Genomic DNA, 14,516 nt, shown 5'->3' on the forward strand with positions numbered 1-14,516 from the left:
TCTGATAAGCCATCATTTGCTGCTTAGATGCAAAGAAGCCGTAAAGACGGAGTCTGTGGTTATAGGACGTGAAACATGCTCTTAAGGCAGCCAGGAAAGATGAACGCTTAAATGCAACTTTGTTCACTAGTATTTCTCAAACACAAACACACCATATGAACTGGACACTGAGTCAGACACTCGCTGGAGACACAAAGATAACATAGCGTGTCTTTCAAGGAGCTCACGATTCCCAAGGAGGTTAGAATGTGTCCAGTGAATTCTGATACTCCAGGATAATGGTCAGGTTTCAGGTACGAAGCTAGTTTAACAAAAGCACAGAGTGGGAAGCAATAAAATATACTTAAGGAGACTAAAGGAGGTTTCAGAGAGACTGAAGTTGGACTTTACTTTGAAGGACGCACAGATTTTTACCTGGGAAAATCTCAAGGAAGGTATTTTAGATAGAGGTAATTGCACGAGTTAAAGCGGAGTGTGTGAGGGGCGCGTGGGTGGCTCACTCGGTTGAGCATCTGACTTCGGCTCAGGTCATGATCTCGCAGTCGGTGAGTTCGAGCCCCGCGTCAGGCTCTGTGCTGTCAGCTCGGAGCCTGGAGCCTGCTTTGGATTCTGTGTCTCCCTCTCTCTCTGCCCCTCCCCAACTTGTGTGTGCTCTCTCTCTCTCTCAAAAATAAAAAGCATTAAAAAAAATTTTTTTTAAATACCATGAATAATAAAAGTCATCCAAATAAAAGAAGTAAAACTGTCTCCATTCACAAATGACATGATCTCATATGGAGAAACTCTCAAGATTCCATCACACAAAAACTGTTAAAGATAATGAATAAATTCTGTGGGACACCTGAGTGGCTAAGTTGGTTAAGTGTCCAACTCTTGGTTTCGGCTCATATCATGATCTCACAGATCTGACTGCGCAGAGCCTGCTTGGGATTCTCTATCTCCCTCTCTCTCTGTCCCTCCCCTGCTTGCTTTCTCTCTAAAAAACAGGTGAGTAAACTTTAATAAACAAACAAACCAATTCCACAAAGTTGCAGGCCACAAAATCAACATGTGAAAATCAGTTTTGTTTTTATACGCTAGCAATGAACAATGTGAAAAAGAAAATAAGGAAACAATTTGACTTACGATAGCATCAAAAAAATGATAAAATACTTAAAAATAAACTTAAGGCAAGACATATACACTGAAAATTATAAAACATTGCTGAAAGAAATGAAAGAAGACAAATAAATGCAAAGATATCCTGCGTACATGGGTTGGAAAAACTTCACGTTAAGATGACAATACCATCCAGATCAAGCTACAGACCCAGCGCAATCCCCGTCAAAATCTCATGGCATCAAAAAAAATAAAATAAAAAAAAAATCAAACAAACAAAAACAAAACAAAAATGAATCTCACAGCATCTGTTGCAGAAACAGAAAAACCCATCCTAAAATTCACAAGAAATCTCAAGGGAGCGGAGCAGCCAAAACAATCTGAAAAAGAAGAACCAAGCTGGAGGCCTTGCACTTCTTGATTCCAAAACTTACTACAAAGCGACACTAATCAAAACAGTAGGATACCTACAAAGGACAGACATGTAAACCAACGGAATAAAATCAGAGAGCCCAGAATTAAACCCCAGCATACGGTCGATTAATTTTTTAAAAGGACGCCAAGGCCATTTAATGAGGAAAGAACAGTCTTTTCAACAAATGGTTCTGGGAAAACTGGGTTATCTATCTACAAAAGAATGAAGTTGGACCCATATGTTACATCATATATAAACATTAACTTTAAATGGGCCAAAGACCTAAACTTAAGAGCTGAAACTATAAAACTCTTAAAAGAAAATGGGAGAGGATGTGTGGGTGGCTCGGTCGATTAAGCATCCTACTCTTGGTTTCAGCTCAAGTCACGATCCCAGGGTCGTGGGATCGAGCTCCGCATCGGGCTTCATGCTGGGTGTGGACACTGTCAAGACAGTGAAAAAGGCAACCGCAAAATGAAAGAAACTATTTACACATCGTGCTTCTGACGAGGGATTAATAGCCAGAATATGCAAAGAACGCCTGTAATTCAACAGCCAACAATAAAACAACCCAATTCAAGAATGAGCAAAGAACTTGAATAGACATTTCTTTAAGGAATATATATATATATATATACCTTCTCATTACCATTTTATACCCTTTAGGATAGCTATTAACGAAAAAGGGGGAAATTACAAGTGTTGGTGAGAAGTACAGAGCTGAAACTTTCACACATTGCTGTCAGAAATATATAATGATTCAACCACTGTGGAAAACAGTAGAGTGGTTCCTTACAAAAGTAAACATGTAATTAACATGTGATCTAGAAATTTTACTCCAAGAGACGCACTGAAAAGAAGTGAAAGCAAGGACTCAGATATTTGTATACCGATGTTCACAGCACCATTTTTTCACAACAGCCAAAAGGTAGAACACCCAAGTGTCAATCAGCAGATAAATGGATAAACAAAATGCGGTCTATCTATATGGTGGCATATTATTTATCCTTAGAAAAGGAATGAACTTCTGGCATGGGCCGCAAGGTGGATGAACCTTGAAAACATTATGCTACATGCAATAAACCCGACACGGAAGGACAAAGACTGCGATCCCATGTACATAAAGGACCTAGAATAGTCAAATTTCATAGGGATAAAAAGTAGAGTGGTGGTTTCCCAAAATGAGGGAAAGGGAGTTACTGTTTAATGACTATGGAATTTCTGTTTTGGATGATGAAAAAGTTCTGGAAGTAGATTTTGGTGATGATTGCACAGCATTCGTGCTTAATGCCACTTAACTGAATATTAATCGAACTGAAAGTGCTTAGAAGATTAAATGTTAAGTTACACAGAATTTACAACTAAAAAACAGAGCATGACTAGCACTGTTTGGACTGCAGGTAAGTCTATCAAGCAAAGAAAACTGAGTAATGTGTCAGAAGAGACACTTATCTTCAGATCTGGGTGGGACCTGGTAGATGCAGAAAGAAGTCCAAAGGCAGAAACTGCCTAAGATCTACTGTCTGGTAGAAGTGGTCGAGATGCTCAAAGAGACAGCAAACTTACGTTGCAGTTTGACGAGCCATCGAACGTCGGGTAGGAACCGTCTGGCCAGTCGGCAGGGTCCAAGGCCGCTGACTGCCGGTGCTGGGCCTCATACTCTTTGAGCTACAACAAGAGAAAATGAAAGACTGAAATGAAAATAACGGCCAGGGCTGTCTACCAAGCAGCAGAGAGAATGTTCTGGGCACCTTCTTCATGCCACTGCTGGGGTCTCAGTGCCGGCCAAAGACGAGGTTCTCGAAACTGAGAGGGAAACGGGCGGCCTGCCCTGTGATTTTTCATCTACACCAACCTGACGGGCACAACGGACTCTTTGTATCCCGTGTTCTAAAAACAACCTTGATTTTCACTCCAAGGCCCTCCAGCATCAACACTGATCTTTCTCAGTTCAATTGTAAGTTCAAAAACAGAAATTGTCTGTAGGGTGGCCTCTGAATTACTTCTCTTTGTAGAAGACACAATGGGGTAGACTATGGACATTTTGATAAGACACAGGTGGAAGCCGGAAATGGACATTCTAAAATCACTTGCTTTTCTTGTTCTAGACTGCTTCAAGTTACCAGTTACATGTTATCACCTAACAAACATTATGGGCTTTATTGGAGAACCTTGTGGATGAGAGGAAAATAACCAACTATCTAGAATATGTTCAGAGACTAATCTAAAGTTTGGGTTTGGACACTAGGTTTCTACTTTCTGAAATAGAAAGACAAGTGAGATATTATAAGAAATTGGCAAATTTTAAGGCAACAGAATTCGATGAAAGGTCTTTTAGAATGGCAAATGTGAGAAGTTCCAAGTGTGTTTTCATAAAACATGTAGAAATTTAACTCTGCAACAAAATACACTGAAGTTGCCATTGTATTAAAATTCTATTATAAAGTAGTTTTTAGATACAAATTTAAGACACTGATTAAATCAGTTCCATAAATCAAGACACCAGAAAACCAGAAATGAATGATCTGACCTAATAGCCCAGGAGATGGTCTTCAACCTACAGGAGCTACACAGATGTAGCAAAGTCATCATGTTGACAATATCCCTCGAGGGAAAAGCAACTTTCTGAAGTATCACTCCTACCAGGAAATTCTTTTCTGTGCATACTTGTGACGGGAGACAGACTGGGGAAGGCAGATCATAGTGATTGATTGGCTGCAGAACCAATCGGGAACCCCTGGGCCAATTACGTAACTCCTCCGTGCCTCAGTTTGAAAATGAGGTTGACGGAAAACTATCTCACGAAACAACTACCACAATCACTTAATACAACAAAACTCTTAGCACACCGAACGCATGCAACAGACTCAGTATGAGCATAGTATTATCACCACCCTTGTGGTTTCAGATCAAAGAGAACTCAAAGTTCACATCAACTCCAAGAGTTTGAGCGTTTGCTCTTTGCTAATATCATTTTAATACATTTTAGTACATTTAATATCATTTTAGCACATTAGGGGCATTATTTTTACTCTAATCTTTATAGTACATTTATGTAGGAGAATGCTCTTTCCTGGGGCTCCTGGGTGGCTCAGTCGGTTAAGTGTCCAACTTCGGCTGAGGTCATGATCTCACCGTTTGTGGTTCAAGCCCCACATCGGGCTCTGTGCTAACAGCTCAGAGCCTGGAGCCTGCTTCGGATTCTGTGTCTCCCTCTCTCTCTGCCCCTCCCCCACATTACAAAAAATTAAAAAATAAAATTCTACGTTTTAGAGTTATAAAACAGGATCTCTAAAAAGAATTTGAAGTGCATTTTACAAGGGGAAAACCTAACCTGATTTTATATACATATACATATATATATATATATATACATATACATATACATACATACATATATATATACATATATGTATGTATATATATATATAACTACTCTTTTATATTCCACTTTGCTCCCAAAGAAGCTCTGACTTAAATATAACTTCATGGAAGAAAGACAATTGATGATTTCATTTGAGAACTTAGATCTTTTAAAGCAAATGTACAGTTTTAAAACAATGACAGAAGTATGTGTGTGCACGTGTATGTGTGTGTGTGTGCACGTGCGTGTGTGTCTGTCTCAGGAGGAAATACTCCTTTCACATCCTATTTTCTTAAGTCCCATAGTTTGCTCATACTTGAAGTCTAGGACATGATTCCTAGAGGGATGGCCATCTTTTAGTAGGTTAATGCTTACTCTATTTTTAAAACCTTTGAGGAGATACTAAAATGTCCCATTTCTACAAGAAAAGAACATTTATATTATATCTAATCTAAATCCCCTCCAGCTGCAATTTAACTTCATTTCCTTTTATTCTGTCCTCAGTAGAGATTAAAACAAAATAAAACAAAACACTCTTCAGTACATCCTGAAGAGATGTTGTTTAATCATCCTTCATATACTTGGAGACAGTGATTAAGTTCTTTTCTGCTTCTTCTCGGAGATAGATCTTTACCATTTTTCACCCATGGGATCTATTTTAAAAACCCCACAATCATTTTGTTGTTTTCCTATGGATTCTGTCCATAAGCCTCTGTAGTTGTCCAGATCTCTGTGACTGATCACAGTTGCTGCTGCAAGGAAATAATTTAATAATATATATAGGTTCCCAGTTTATAAGTGTGAGCTCTGGTATACCAGATGCCCAGACTCTGTTGCCAAAACTGTTCATCACTTCCCCAGTTACTGTGGATTTGGGCTCACATCTACACCCTATAATTCTCTCTGGAGAACTCTCCGTGGTCGACAGGATTCATTTCCCAGAGGTATCTAGAAGGCTGCCTCCTCCTCCCCAATCAGCTTTAAGCCTCTCTTTCTCTGGCAGGACAACTTTACAAGGCAATTCACCTTCCAGGGCTCCCTACTCCCTAGGGGATGGTTCTGAAGCTAGATTTCTCCTAAAATCGCATCTCTGTCCAGATTTTTCCTCTGGCTCTTCTGCTACCTTCCCTCACTTAGCGGCAGTCAAGTCAGCAACAAACATTGAGCCCCCCCCCCTTTTTTTTTTAATAAGCCCCAAAGACTTTATTTAGGACTTTCACACAGATACGACCTTATGGAACCAGCCACATGTTTTCCAGATGGATAAATATGTAATATTTAGTAACTGGATCAAGTTACATGAGTAGTCTTTTGTATTGATAATTATATTTTAGGAAATATGATTATTAAATCATGGTTACAGGTCTCCCTCAATTTCCTATAGATAGTGCTTCCAGGTAAAATGTCAAAGGACATATCTTCCTACGACATAGCTCCATCATGCTGAGCATTACTGTTCCAAAGCAAGAGAGTTCTCTTCTAGCCAAAACTTTAGAACGGAGTTTATTCCCTACCCACCCATCCTCACACACCACAAAAAGTACCCGATAAATGAATAGCCTGTGGATTCCAAGTATCTCAGAACTATCCCAAGATGTGAACACCCTGAACTTACTTACCAAGAGTTACATATGCTTTTAAAATTAGCACCTGGGGGGCACCTTGGTGGCTCAGTTGGTTAAGTGTCCAACTTCGGCCCAGGTCATGATCTCACAATTTATGGGTTTGAGCCCTGCATTGGGCTCTGTGCTGATGGCTCAGAGCCTGGAGCCTGCTTCCGATTCTGTGTCTCCCTCTCTCTCTGTCCCTCCCCCGCTCACACTCTGTCTCTCTCCCCTTCAAAAAAATATATATTTTTTAAAAAATTAGCACCTGGAAGTTGTGTTATATGGAATATGCTAATTACCTAGACCCCTCCCAATTTTTTTTTACTAATAAGCTTGACTTCTCTAAAGCATATGTAGTAAGTATCCACCACAAAACTATTAGAAAATGTTTGAAGTGCTGTTAGATTTGATGGAAGTATTCAGTTAACAAAATATAAAAACCCTAAGTTAAGCCACTGTCTGTTTAAATTACACATTCAAAAAAATACAGAGTTGTTTCACAAAGGTCATTCTCTTCAAATGCTGCTTTGCGGCTTACAGTGGTGTTTCACATATTAATTCCTTGTAGCCTTTTTCACTTTGATCTCAGTTGGTATCGACAACTGGGATTTTCAGGTGTGCGAATCACGGCTGTGTATAAAACATCCATCAATGAGATCAAATTCATATAAACAAAGCATAACGGACCAACCTGTCTTTGACATTACACAAAATGCTCCCAATACAAGGATGTACCGGGGGATACTCCCAGCTCCACAAACAGCTCACAGGCAAATTTCTCTCCTGATCCTGGGTCGTCCCCTCAGGGGTAACATTTAGACGTTCTACCCACGGGTCTTAAGGTGTCTGATTGACAGTGAGAGAAACCTACACCCGATGTCCTGAAGGACCATTCTCATCGAGAGGTTCAAGTCAAAGGGTTTTCTTTTAATACCACGACCAAGTAAATTTAGCTCCTTGACCTGGTCATTAAAGAGGCAGATCCTTTCCACAGACTATTATCTGCTCTAAATAACGTCTTGCTTCAAGTGTGCTGTCTCTGGCCAATGCAGCAGCCCATCCAGGCACTAGTAGCTGAAGACGTATGCTGCCCTATCGAGGGCGGGCCAAAGGGCTTCCCTGCTACTTCATCGTCTGGCAAAGGACACCCATCTTAGCGTGCAGAATCTCGTAAAGTTTGGAGAACGTCATCGGTTTTGTTCTTCACCAAAACCTGTGCTTCTGGATCGCCTTACAGAAAATGTTTTTGACCTCTTGATGGAGCTCTGCCCCGAGAGTCGGCAAGGCTGCCCACCTGGGAACAGACGGACGGCACGGCTAAATTCTCCACCCGAATGCACACACCGCCGTGTCACCTTCGCGTGGCATTAACTTCTGATTTCCTTTCCTGTAAACAGTGGCTAGCTGGTAAAATGATCGGCTCGGACAGAGCTTCGAATTAACTTTTCTCTCCACCTTTGAAAATATTCCTTTGTTGCTTTTCAAACTAGAGACATGTGCCACCTAGTCTACGGGCCTCCCACCCTGAACGCACCCGATCTCGCCTGATCTCGGAAGCCAAGCAGGGTCAGGCCTGATTATTACTTGCATGGGAGAAATGTGCTACCTAAAACTGACCATGTTAAGGCCCCTTTTTAGAAAGTTTTTATTTTGAGAGAGAGAGACAGAGTGCACGCATGTGCGCACACATGAGCGGGGGAGGAGCAGAGAGAGAATCCCAAGCAGGCTCCACTGTCCGCGTGGCACCTGACGTGGGACTCGAACCCCCGAACCGTGAGATCATGACCTGAGCCGGAATCAAGAATCAGAACCTCAACCAACTGAGCCACCCAGGCGGCCCAAGGCCACTTTTAATATTTTCTTCTGCCCCAGGAAAACTGGATTAGGTACATCCCATGCAACTCCCTTTCCAAACATAGGTGTGGCCAGACGACTGTAGACATCGTCTGCATTCTGATCTTCATTTTTATGATTAAAAGGGCAAGGCAGGCGGCATTTCTCCCCAGAAGTAAACATCTCGCCTGTCGCGGTAAAACTAAATGCAGGTTCGTGTTTCTCACACGTATCTTCTAGGCATCCAGTTGGATATTTCCCCAAATGCCATGCCATGCTCGAGGAACGGAACTGGAAAGAAAATACACAGAGGACCCTGTGTTTCCGCTGGCAGCTGGGCCAGGTGGCCAGAGGGGTGGTGGAGGAGGGAGACCGGGCTGAGCGTGAAAGGGGATCTGCAGCAAGGACAAGGGGTTGGCACCTGTCATCTGTTCCATCGCTGGCCCAGCACTACTTTGGTCCACCAGGGACACTGCAGGCCGAGGTCACCTCCAGTTTTTCGAGTCGACGGAGCAAGAGAAGTCAGCAGATGGGCGTCTGAAGGTGGCCTTGGCCTTCAGGCCTCCTGCTACACCCAGTCCCACCTCCCATTCCTTTCAAGTGCTTTTTTTCCCCCCCCATAATTGTCTCAGCAATAAATTAAACCTTTTTTTTTTTTTTTCTTTTAAACTGTTGAGGTTTAGAGTCAGGTACACTAAACTAAATTGAGGGTTCCTGTCACAGTTTCAAGGTTTCAGGTCTTTCAGATTCTACTTCGTGGTCTAGTCTTAACACATTAAATGGTTCCTTGGTGACTTAAAAGTTTTCGTTTGTTTCTAAACCTGCCGAATTTATCACTGCCTACACAGCACCAAACCAGCTGATCAAAGTGGAAACCCAAGAGTCCATCAGTCAGTTGGTTTGGCAACAACCAAGTAGGAAATCTTTTTTTTTTTTTTTTTTTAATTTTTTTTTTCAACGTTTTTTATTTATTTTTGGGACAGAGAGAGACAGAACATGAACGGGGGAGGGGCAGAGAGCGAGGGAGACACAGAATCGGAAACAGGCTCCAGGCTCCGAGCCATCAGCCCAGAGCCTGACGCGGGGCTCGAACTCACGGACCGCGAGATCGTGACCTGGCTGAAGTCGGACGCTTAACCGACTGCGCCACCCAGGCGCCCCTAGGAAATCTCTTAATAACTGTGACCTCAGTAACAAATGCTACCCCAGTCCCCTAAGGGTTAATTAGGTTCTTTTAGTGCTCTATTTAACTCTGAGCAAAAAGTGGGTGCCACACTAAACTGTAATTAATATCTACTTAGAAATAAAAGGAAGCAAAAGTTTAAAGTAGACCTAAAGCTTAACTTTTAGGTTATTCAGAGTTTCGTTTGTGATAGTCTCTTACGGAACCGACGTTTGCAATGGTTGTCCTATATTAAATTTTACTCGGCTTTTTATTTACTAATTTTTTGTCCTTATTACGTTCTTATCAATCTTTTGATGAGGCTTGGGAATTTTGCAATGGCATTCAGAGAGTCATTTTCCTCGTTAAAGTGGTCCACAGCTCAAAAATATTTGCCATTCATTTACTCATGTAGTCGCTGAAGATGGAAATCAAAACGTACAACATGGAATGCTTGTATTAAGTAAAGAGAGTGGAATCAGTATTTTATCCGATGACATAGGTACCTGATGACCGCCACCAAAGTTATCATCAAAACGCTATTTTCATCTATCCCTGTACCCTTTGAGGCACTGGTTTTAGTCCCCTACAGCTGCGATAACAACCTGCCATAGAGCAGGTGGCTTAAAAACAACAGAAATTCCTCATCATTCTGGAGGCTAGAAAGTCCCAGATCAAGGGGATGGCAGATTTAGTGTGTGGTAACGACCTGCTTCCTGGTTCACAGACAGCAATGTTCTCACCACGGGTCTTCACATGGGGGAAGGGGTGTGGGAACTCTCTGGGGCCTCTTTTATAAGCTCACTCGGTCTATTCATGAGGACTCCACCCTTAGAACCTAAGTACCCCTAAAGGCTTTACCTCCGAATAACACGGCATTGGGCATGGGAATTTAATATATGGATCTGGGGGTTGTGGGGGAGGGCGGACGTAAACATTCAGGCTTCAGCAGTCCCCAAACATTTTTCCATGTCAGGGGGGCCAAGGACTCACAAATGTAAACCAAATCATCTATGCTCTTACCCTTGCAAGTGCTTCCTCAATGGTGATCATCTTCTCCTTGACCATCATCATCAGCTGAATCCGTTCCTCATCACTCATTGTTATCTCGCTGGCAACGTAGCCCACATCTTCTCCTAGAGATTGAAGACAAAAGACCGGAATGAAGAAACAAGAGAAAACAGAATGCTAATCCTGAAAGCTCCTCGCTCGTTCCGGGCTAGAGAAGGAGGTAATTCAAGGGCGCTGTGTAGCATGGTACGTTACTGGAGCAAGGGAAGCAGTAACGGGCTACTTTTGAATAAGCCAACGAGTCCGTCTTATCGAGAAACAGGCTCCGAGAGCCTATGGACGTTACCATAGACACAGACCCTTCAAAGCGATCGGAGCCTTTGTGATGGAGGGTCTAGCAGAGTTGTTTTGGAAGAAAGCTGACAGGAAGTCTGGAATAGCAGCGGGGGATGGAGACCTAATTTAAAGACCTGCTTAGAGCCGATAAGCATTCCAAAGTTCCTTTGGCTATGGTCCTCTGTGTCCTTCCATTTCAAATATGAACAAGAGGAAAGTTTTTTGGGGAGGGGAGGGAGGGACCCCTCTTTCACGACACAGAACTTGAAGGTCACAGAGTCAGCGGCAGAACAAGACCTACAGCCCGGTGAGACCCTAGATTCTTCCTAAACTGTGCGACTGTCGTTCCTCACAGGAGAAGCACAAATAAATACAATCGCAGGGATGCGGCATTTTGGTTCACTGGAGGGAAGGTTATCATATATGTATACATCTGAAAGCCTCGTCATAAACACGCATCCAAACTGGGAGGGAACTCAGCTTGCCACTCAAAACTGAAGGCAGCCAGAACTGCTCGGGGCCATCCTCGCTAAGATCCTTCCAAAGTGCTTTTCCGCAAAGCCAACGGATGGCCACTGCCTGTAATATACGTGAGCCACGTTGGCTTGTGTGCTTTTGGTCAGCGTGTGAGGCTGTAATGCACAGACTGGGAACAAGCCCACACTCTGGTCGCTCATCTTTCTCCTGCCCGGTCTTTCTTACGCATACTTTGCCAGCTTCGGTGTCACTAGGATGCTGGGCTATGGCTAAATTTGCCCTTGGTCTAGAGGGACAGTACAAGAGTCCGGCCGCAGATCGGCAGGAACCCGCTGCAGTCGGGGCAACCCTGGAATTCACGTTCCCCCGGGTTTCCCTATCTCATTTCCATTTTGTAATCAATCAGTCCAGAAATACCACTCACGCTCCCTTCGCCACTCATCTACTTGTCCGGAAGAATAATAGCGTGTGCTGGGTGAGGAGACAAGCCTGCTGGTTTGATTCATTTTACTATCTGCGTCGCCTCCGATGGTGGAGGGGGCGATGGGGAGCTGGCTGGATTTGTTTTTGTTTTTGTGTGTGTGTTTTTTTTTAAATCCACACGCGCCAGCAAACTATTGGCTTCCTCCCTCCCCCCATCCCTTTCTCGCTCTCTTTTTCCTTTCCTTTCTTTCTAAATAAGACTTTGTTGGGATCCAAGGCTTACTCTGCATCCCAAGTGATCCTGGGTGCGTACCAAAAGGAAACACTGGCAATGTCGAAGCGTCCTAGCTTTATGGCAGGACAACTGAAATGACCCCACCGAATGTTGCCGAGGACCCAGGTGCGCTAACCGGTGTACGTGCTGTCCCTGTCCGCTTTTCTCATTTCCGTGTGTCCCGATGACTGGGGAAGCATTCTGAACAGGGTAGGACGCTACGACTTTGTAAAAGAAAACAAACAGTGTCACTGGTGAGCAACTGAAAGTTTTCATCTCATGATAACCTCATTCGGCTGGACCGGAATCCAGAAGTGGCTTTGTTTCTGTTTCTGTTCCCTCTCTGAATACTGGGGAAACATAAATTACATAACGGGGCCGCAAAGGGACGACATATTTACTTACTATATAAACAACAACAAAGACACGGCCAAGAGGAGGGCAGGACTCCCTTCACAAAGCTGCCCAGGCAAATTCCCATGATGTCAGACCGTTAGAGTTTCCCAACCCCGTAACTGTCCCTGCCACAGAGAAGCGTCGCAAGTTCAGAAGACTGCAAAGGCCCCAGGTGGCAGGACCGGGTGGGGGGTGGGTCCAACCCTAACAAATGCTATGCCTTTCTAGACCCTTTTAGGATGGATCTGGGAGGGTCAAGATCTTCTTGAGGTTGGCGCGACCGAGAAAACAAAAGATTTGGTCTTCGCCGTCAGACCTATGAAAAGGAAGATTGGCCAGACTCTTCTCATCTTATTTTCTTTGATTTAAAAACAACACCAACAAAAAAACACCACTGGGGTGAAGTCTTAAAGTAATGAAGGCAATGTCAGAGAAGCTGAAGACTTTACGAGCCCAGGCAAAGAGTCACTGACACTCTAGCGTGCAGTTAGACCAGTGGCACAGGGCTTCCCTGCATTTGAGAGCTAAAGGGACCTACTGTCCATCAGCTGTAACAGTACCTTTTGAAGTCTGTCTCATTATTCCTTTCTGGTTCTTTCGGAAGTTCTGCCAGAAATACTTATTTTTCTTCTTCCAATCTCCTTTTCCTTTAAAAACAAAAGTGGGGGGGAGGAAGGCACAAGCAATAAATTCATTAATAACAAAAGTAGCCTCTTCTTTAGAATTCAAAGCTTATAAGAATACTTTGATTTCACAAAAAGACAGTTTTTCTCTTTTAGTTTGTGAAAGACTTGGAAATGCCTAGAAAGTTGTTTAAAAGAAATGCAAATTTCCTAGCAGCAAGTAATGGTGCAGTGGGGCTAAGATGAGAAATAAAGCAACATCAAAAAGGCAGGCCAAACACACATTCTTATATTCGCTTTGATGTTGTCTAACTACGATGTCTAATTCTGCCTTGTCTTGGCTTGTGGTAGATTCTCCCCCTCTGGTCTCAGCCACAATTATTTCGACCAGACCACAAATAGGATGCTTTAAGAAGTTAACTTTGTTTTGCCGTTATCCCTGGTGTGGATCCCCATCTTGACTTCGTTCTGTTATTGCAGATTTAATGAAGAGAACAGAATGGTTGGCATGTCCCGTGGGGATTAGTCAACAGAGCTGGTCCCATGGGCCTGTGGGGTTGACCTGCATGCCTTCTCTAGGGTGTGGAGGGCTCGTGGGTGCAGCCGTGGTGTGGGCGGGATGGGAGAGGAGACTCTCACCCCTCTGGCATTCGGGCTACTTGGTGACCTACTATCTGCAGCTACCCAGGGTTCCATGACAAGAAAAGCAGACTGCGATCCTGCTGTGACCTCTCCCAAATGGGACCCCTCCTTCCTCCCCTCCCCCCCCAACCCCCGACGGTTCTGGGAACAGTCTCACTTGTCTTAACAACAATGTCACTGCCGTGGCCAGACATCTGCAGTGTTCGGTAGGATTCTGATTGTCACTGATACAGAATACCTTTGAAAAGGCAAAAGGAAAGGAAGCGAGCACATAAAAAGAACAGAGTGGGTCTTTATTTAAAAATGAAACGAAGGAGGGGCGCCTGGGTGGCTCAGTCGGTTGAGCGTCCGACTTTGGTTCAGGTCACGATCTCGTGCTCCGCGAGTTCGAGCCCCGCGTCGGGCTCTGGGCTGATGGCTCGGAGCCTGGAGCCTGCTTCCGATTCTGTGTTTCCCTCTCTCTCTGCCCCTCCCCCGTTTATGCTGTGTCTCTCTCTGTCTCAAAAATAAATAAACGTTAAAAGAAAAAAAAATTAAAAAAAAAAATGAAACGAAGGAGCAGCTCTCACGTAGATGTGGCATGCTCAAAGCAGAGGCTTTGTCACTGTCACCATTTGGTGTCTGGTTGCTCTGCGGCCACTGGAAACAGGACCCAGCGGAGTCATGCGCTGTTGGGTCTCCACAGTCTAGACTGGTGGTGCCAGGCGATATGGCACAAAACAGACGTGTGGAAACCCGTGTCCACAGGGCTCCCGGGCTAGAAAAGGCATCATGTGTCACAACAAGATGCCCTCATTTAAGTTCCGATACACCCTGGAGCTACGGGATAAAACCCATGCCAGCTAGGCCGAGACT

The 14,516-nt window shown here is 43.7% G+C and overlaps 1 protein-coding gene and 1 pseudogene across 7 annotated transcripts in view; both read right to left on the reverse strand.

The window, feature by feature from the left end:
* The window catches only part of SASH1 (SAM and SH3 domain containing 1), a 334,045-nt gene that overhangs the window by 69,134 nt on the left and 250,395 nt on the right, over positions 1-14,516 (reverse strand). For all 7 annotated transcript variants that reach the window (XM_019424975.2, XM_019424977.2, XM_019424976.2 and 4 more), the window contains 3 exons: positions 12,957-13,043; positions 10,503-10,615; positions 3,080-3,181 (listed from right to left, as the gene is read on the reverse strand). In XM_019424975.2, the coding sequence (XP_019280520.2) occupies positions 3,080-3,181; positions 10,503-10,615; positions 12,957-13,043 (302 nt within the window). The remainder of the gene's footprint in view (positions 1-3,079; positions 3,182-10,502; positions 10,616-12,956; positions 13,044-14,516) is intronic.
* Positions 6,431-7,965, reverse strand: LOC109252462 (lanosterol 14-alpha demethylase-like; annotated as a pseudogene).

Source organism: Panthera pardus, unplaced genomic scaffold (genome assembly GCF_024362965.1).
Source record: "Panthera pardus isolate Hobbes unplaced genomic scaffold, ASM2436296v1 HiC_scaffold_17, whole genome shotgun sequence".
NCBI classification, from domain to species: domain Eukaryota; kingdom Metazoa; phylum Chordata; class Mammalia; order Carnivora; family Felidae; genus Panthera; species Panthera pardus.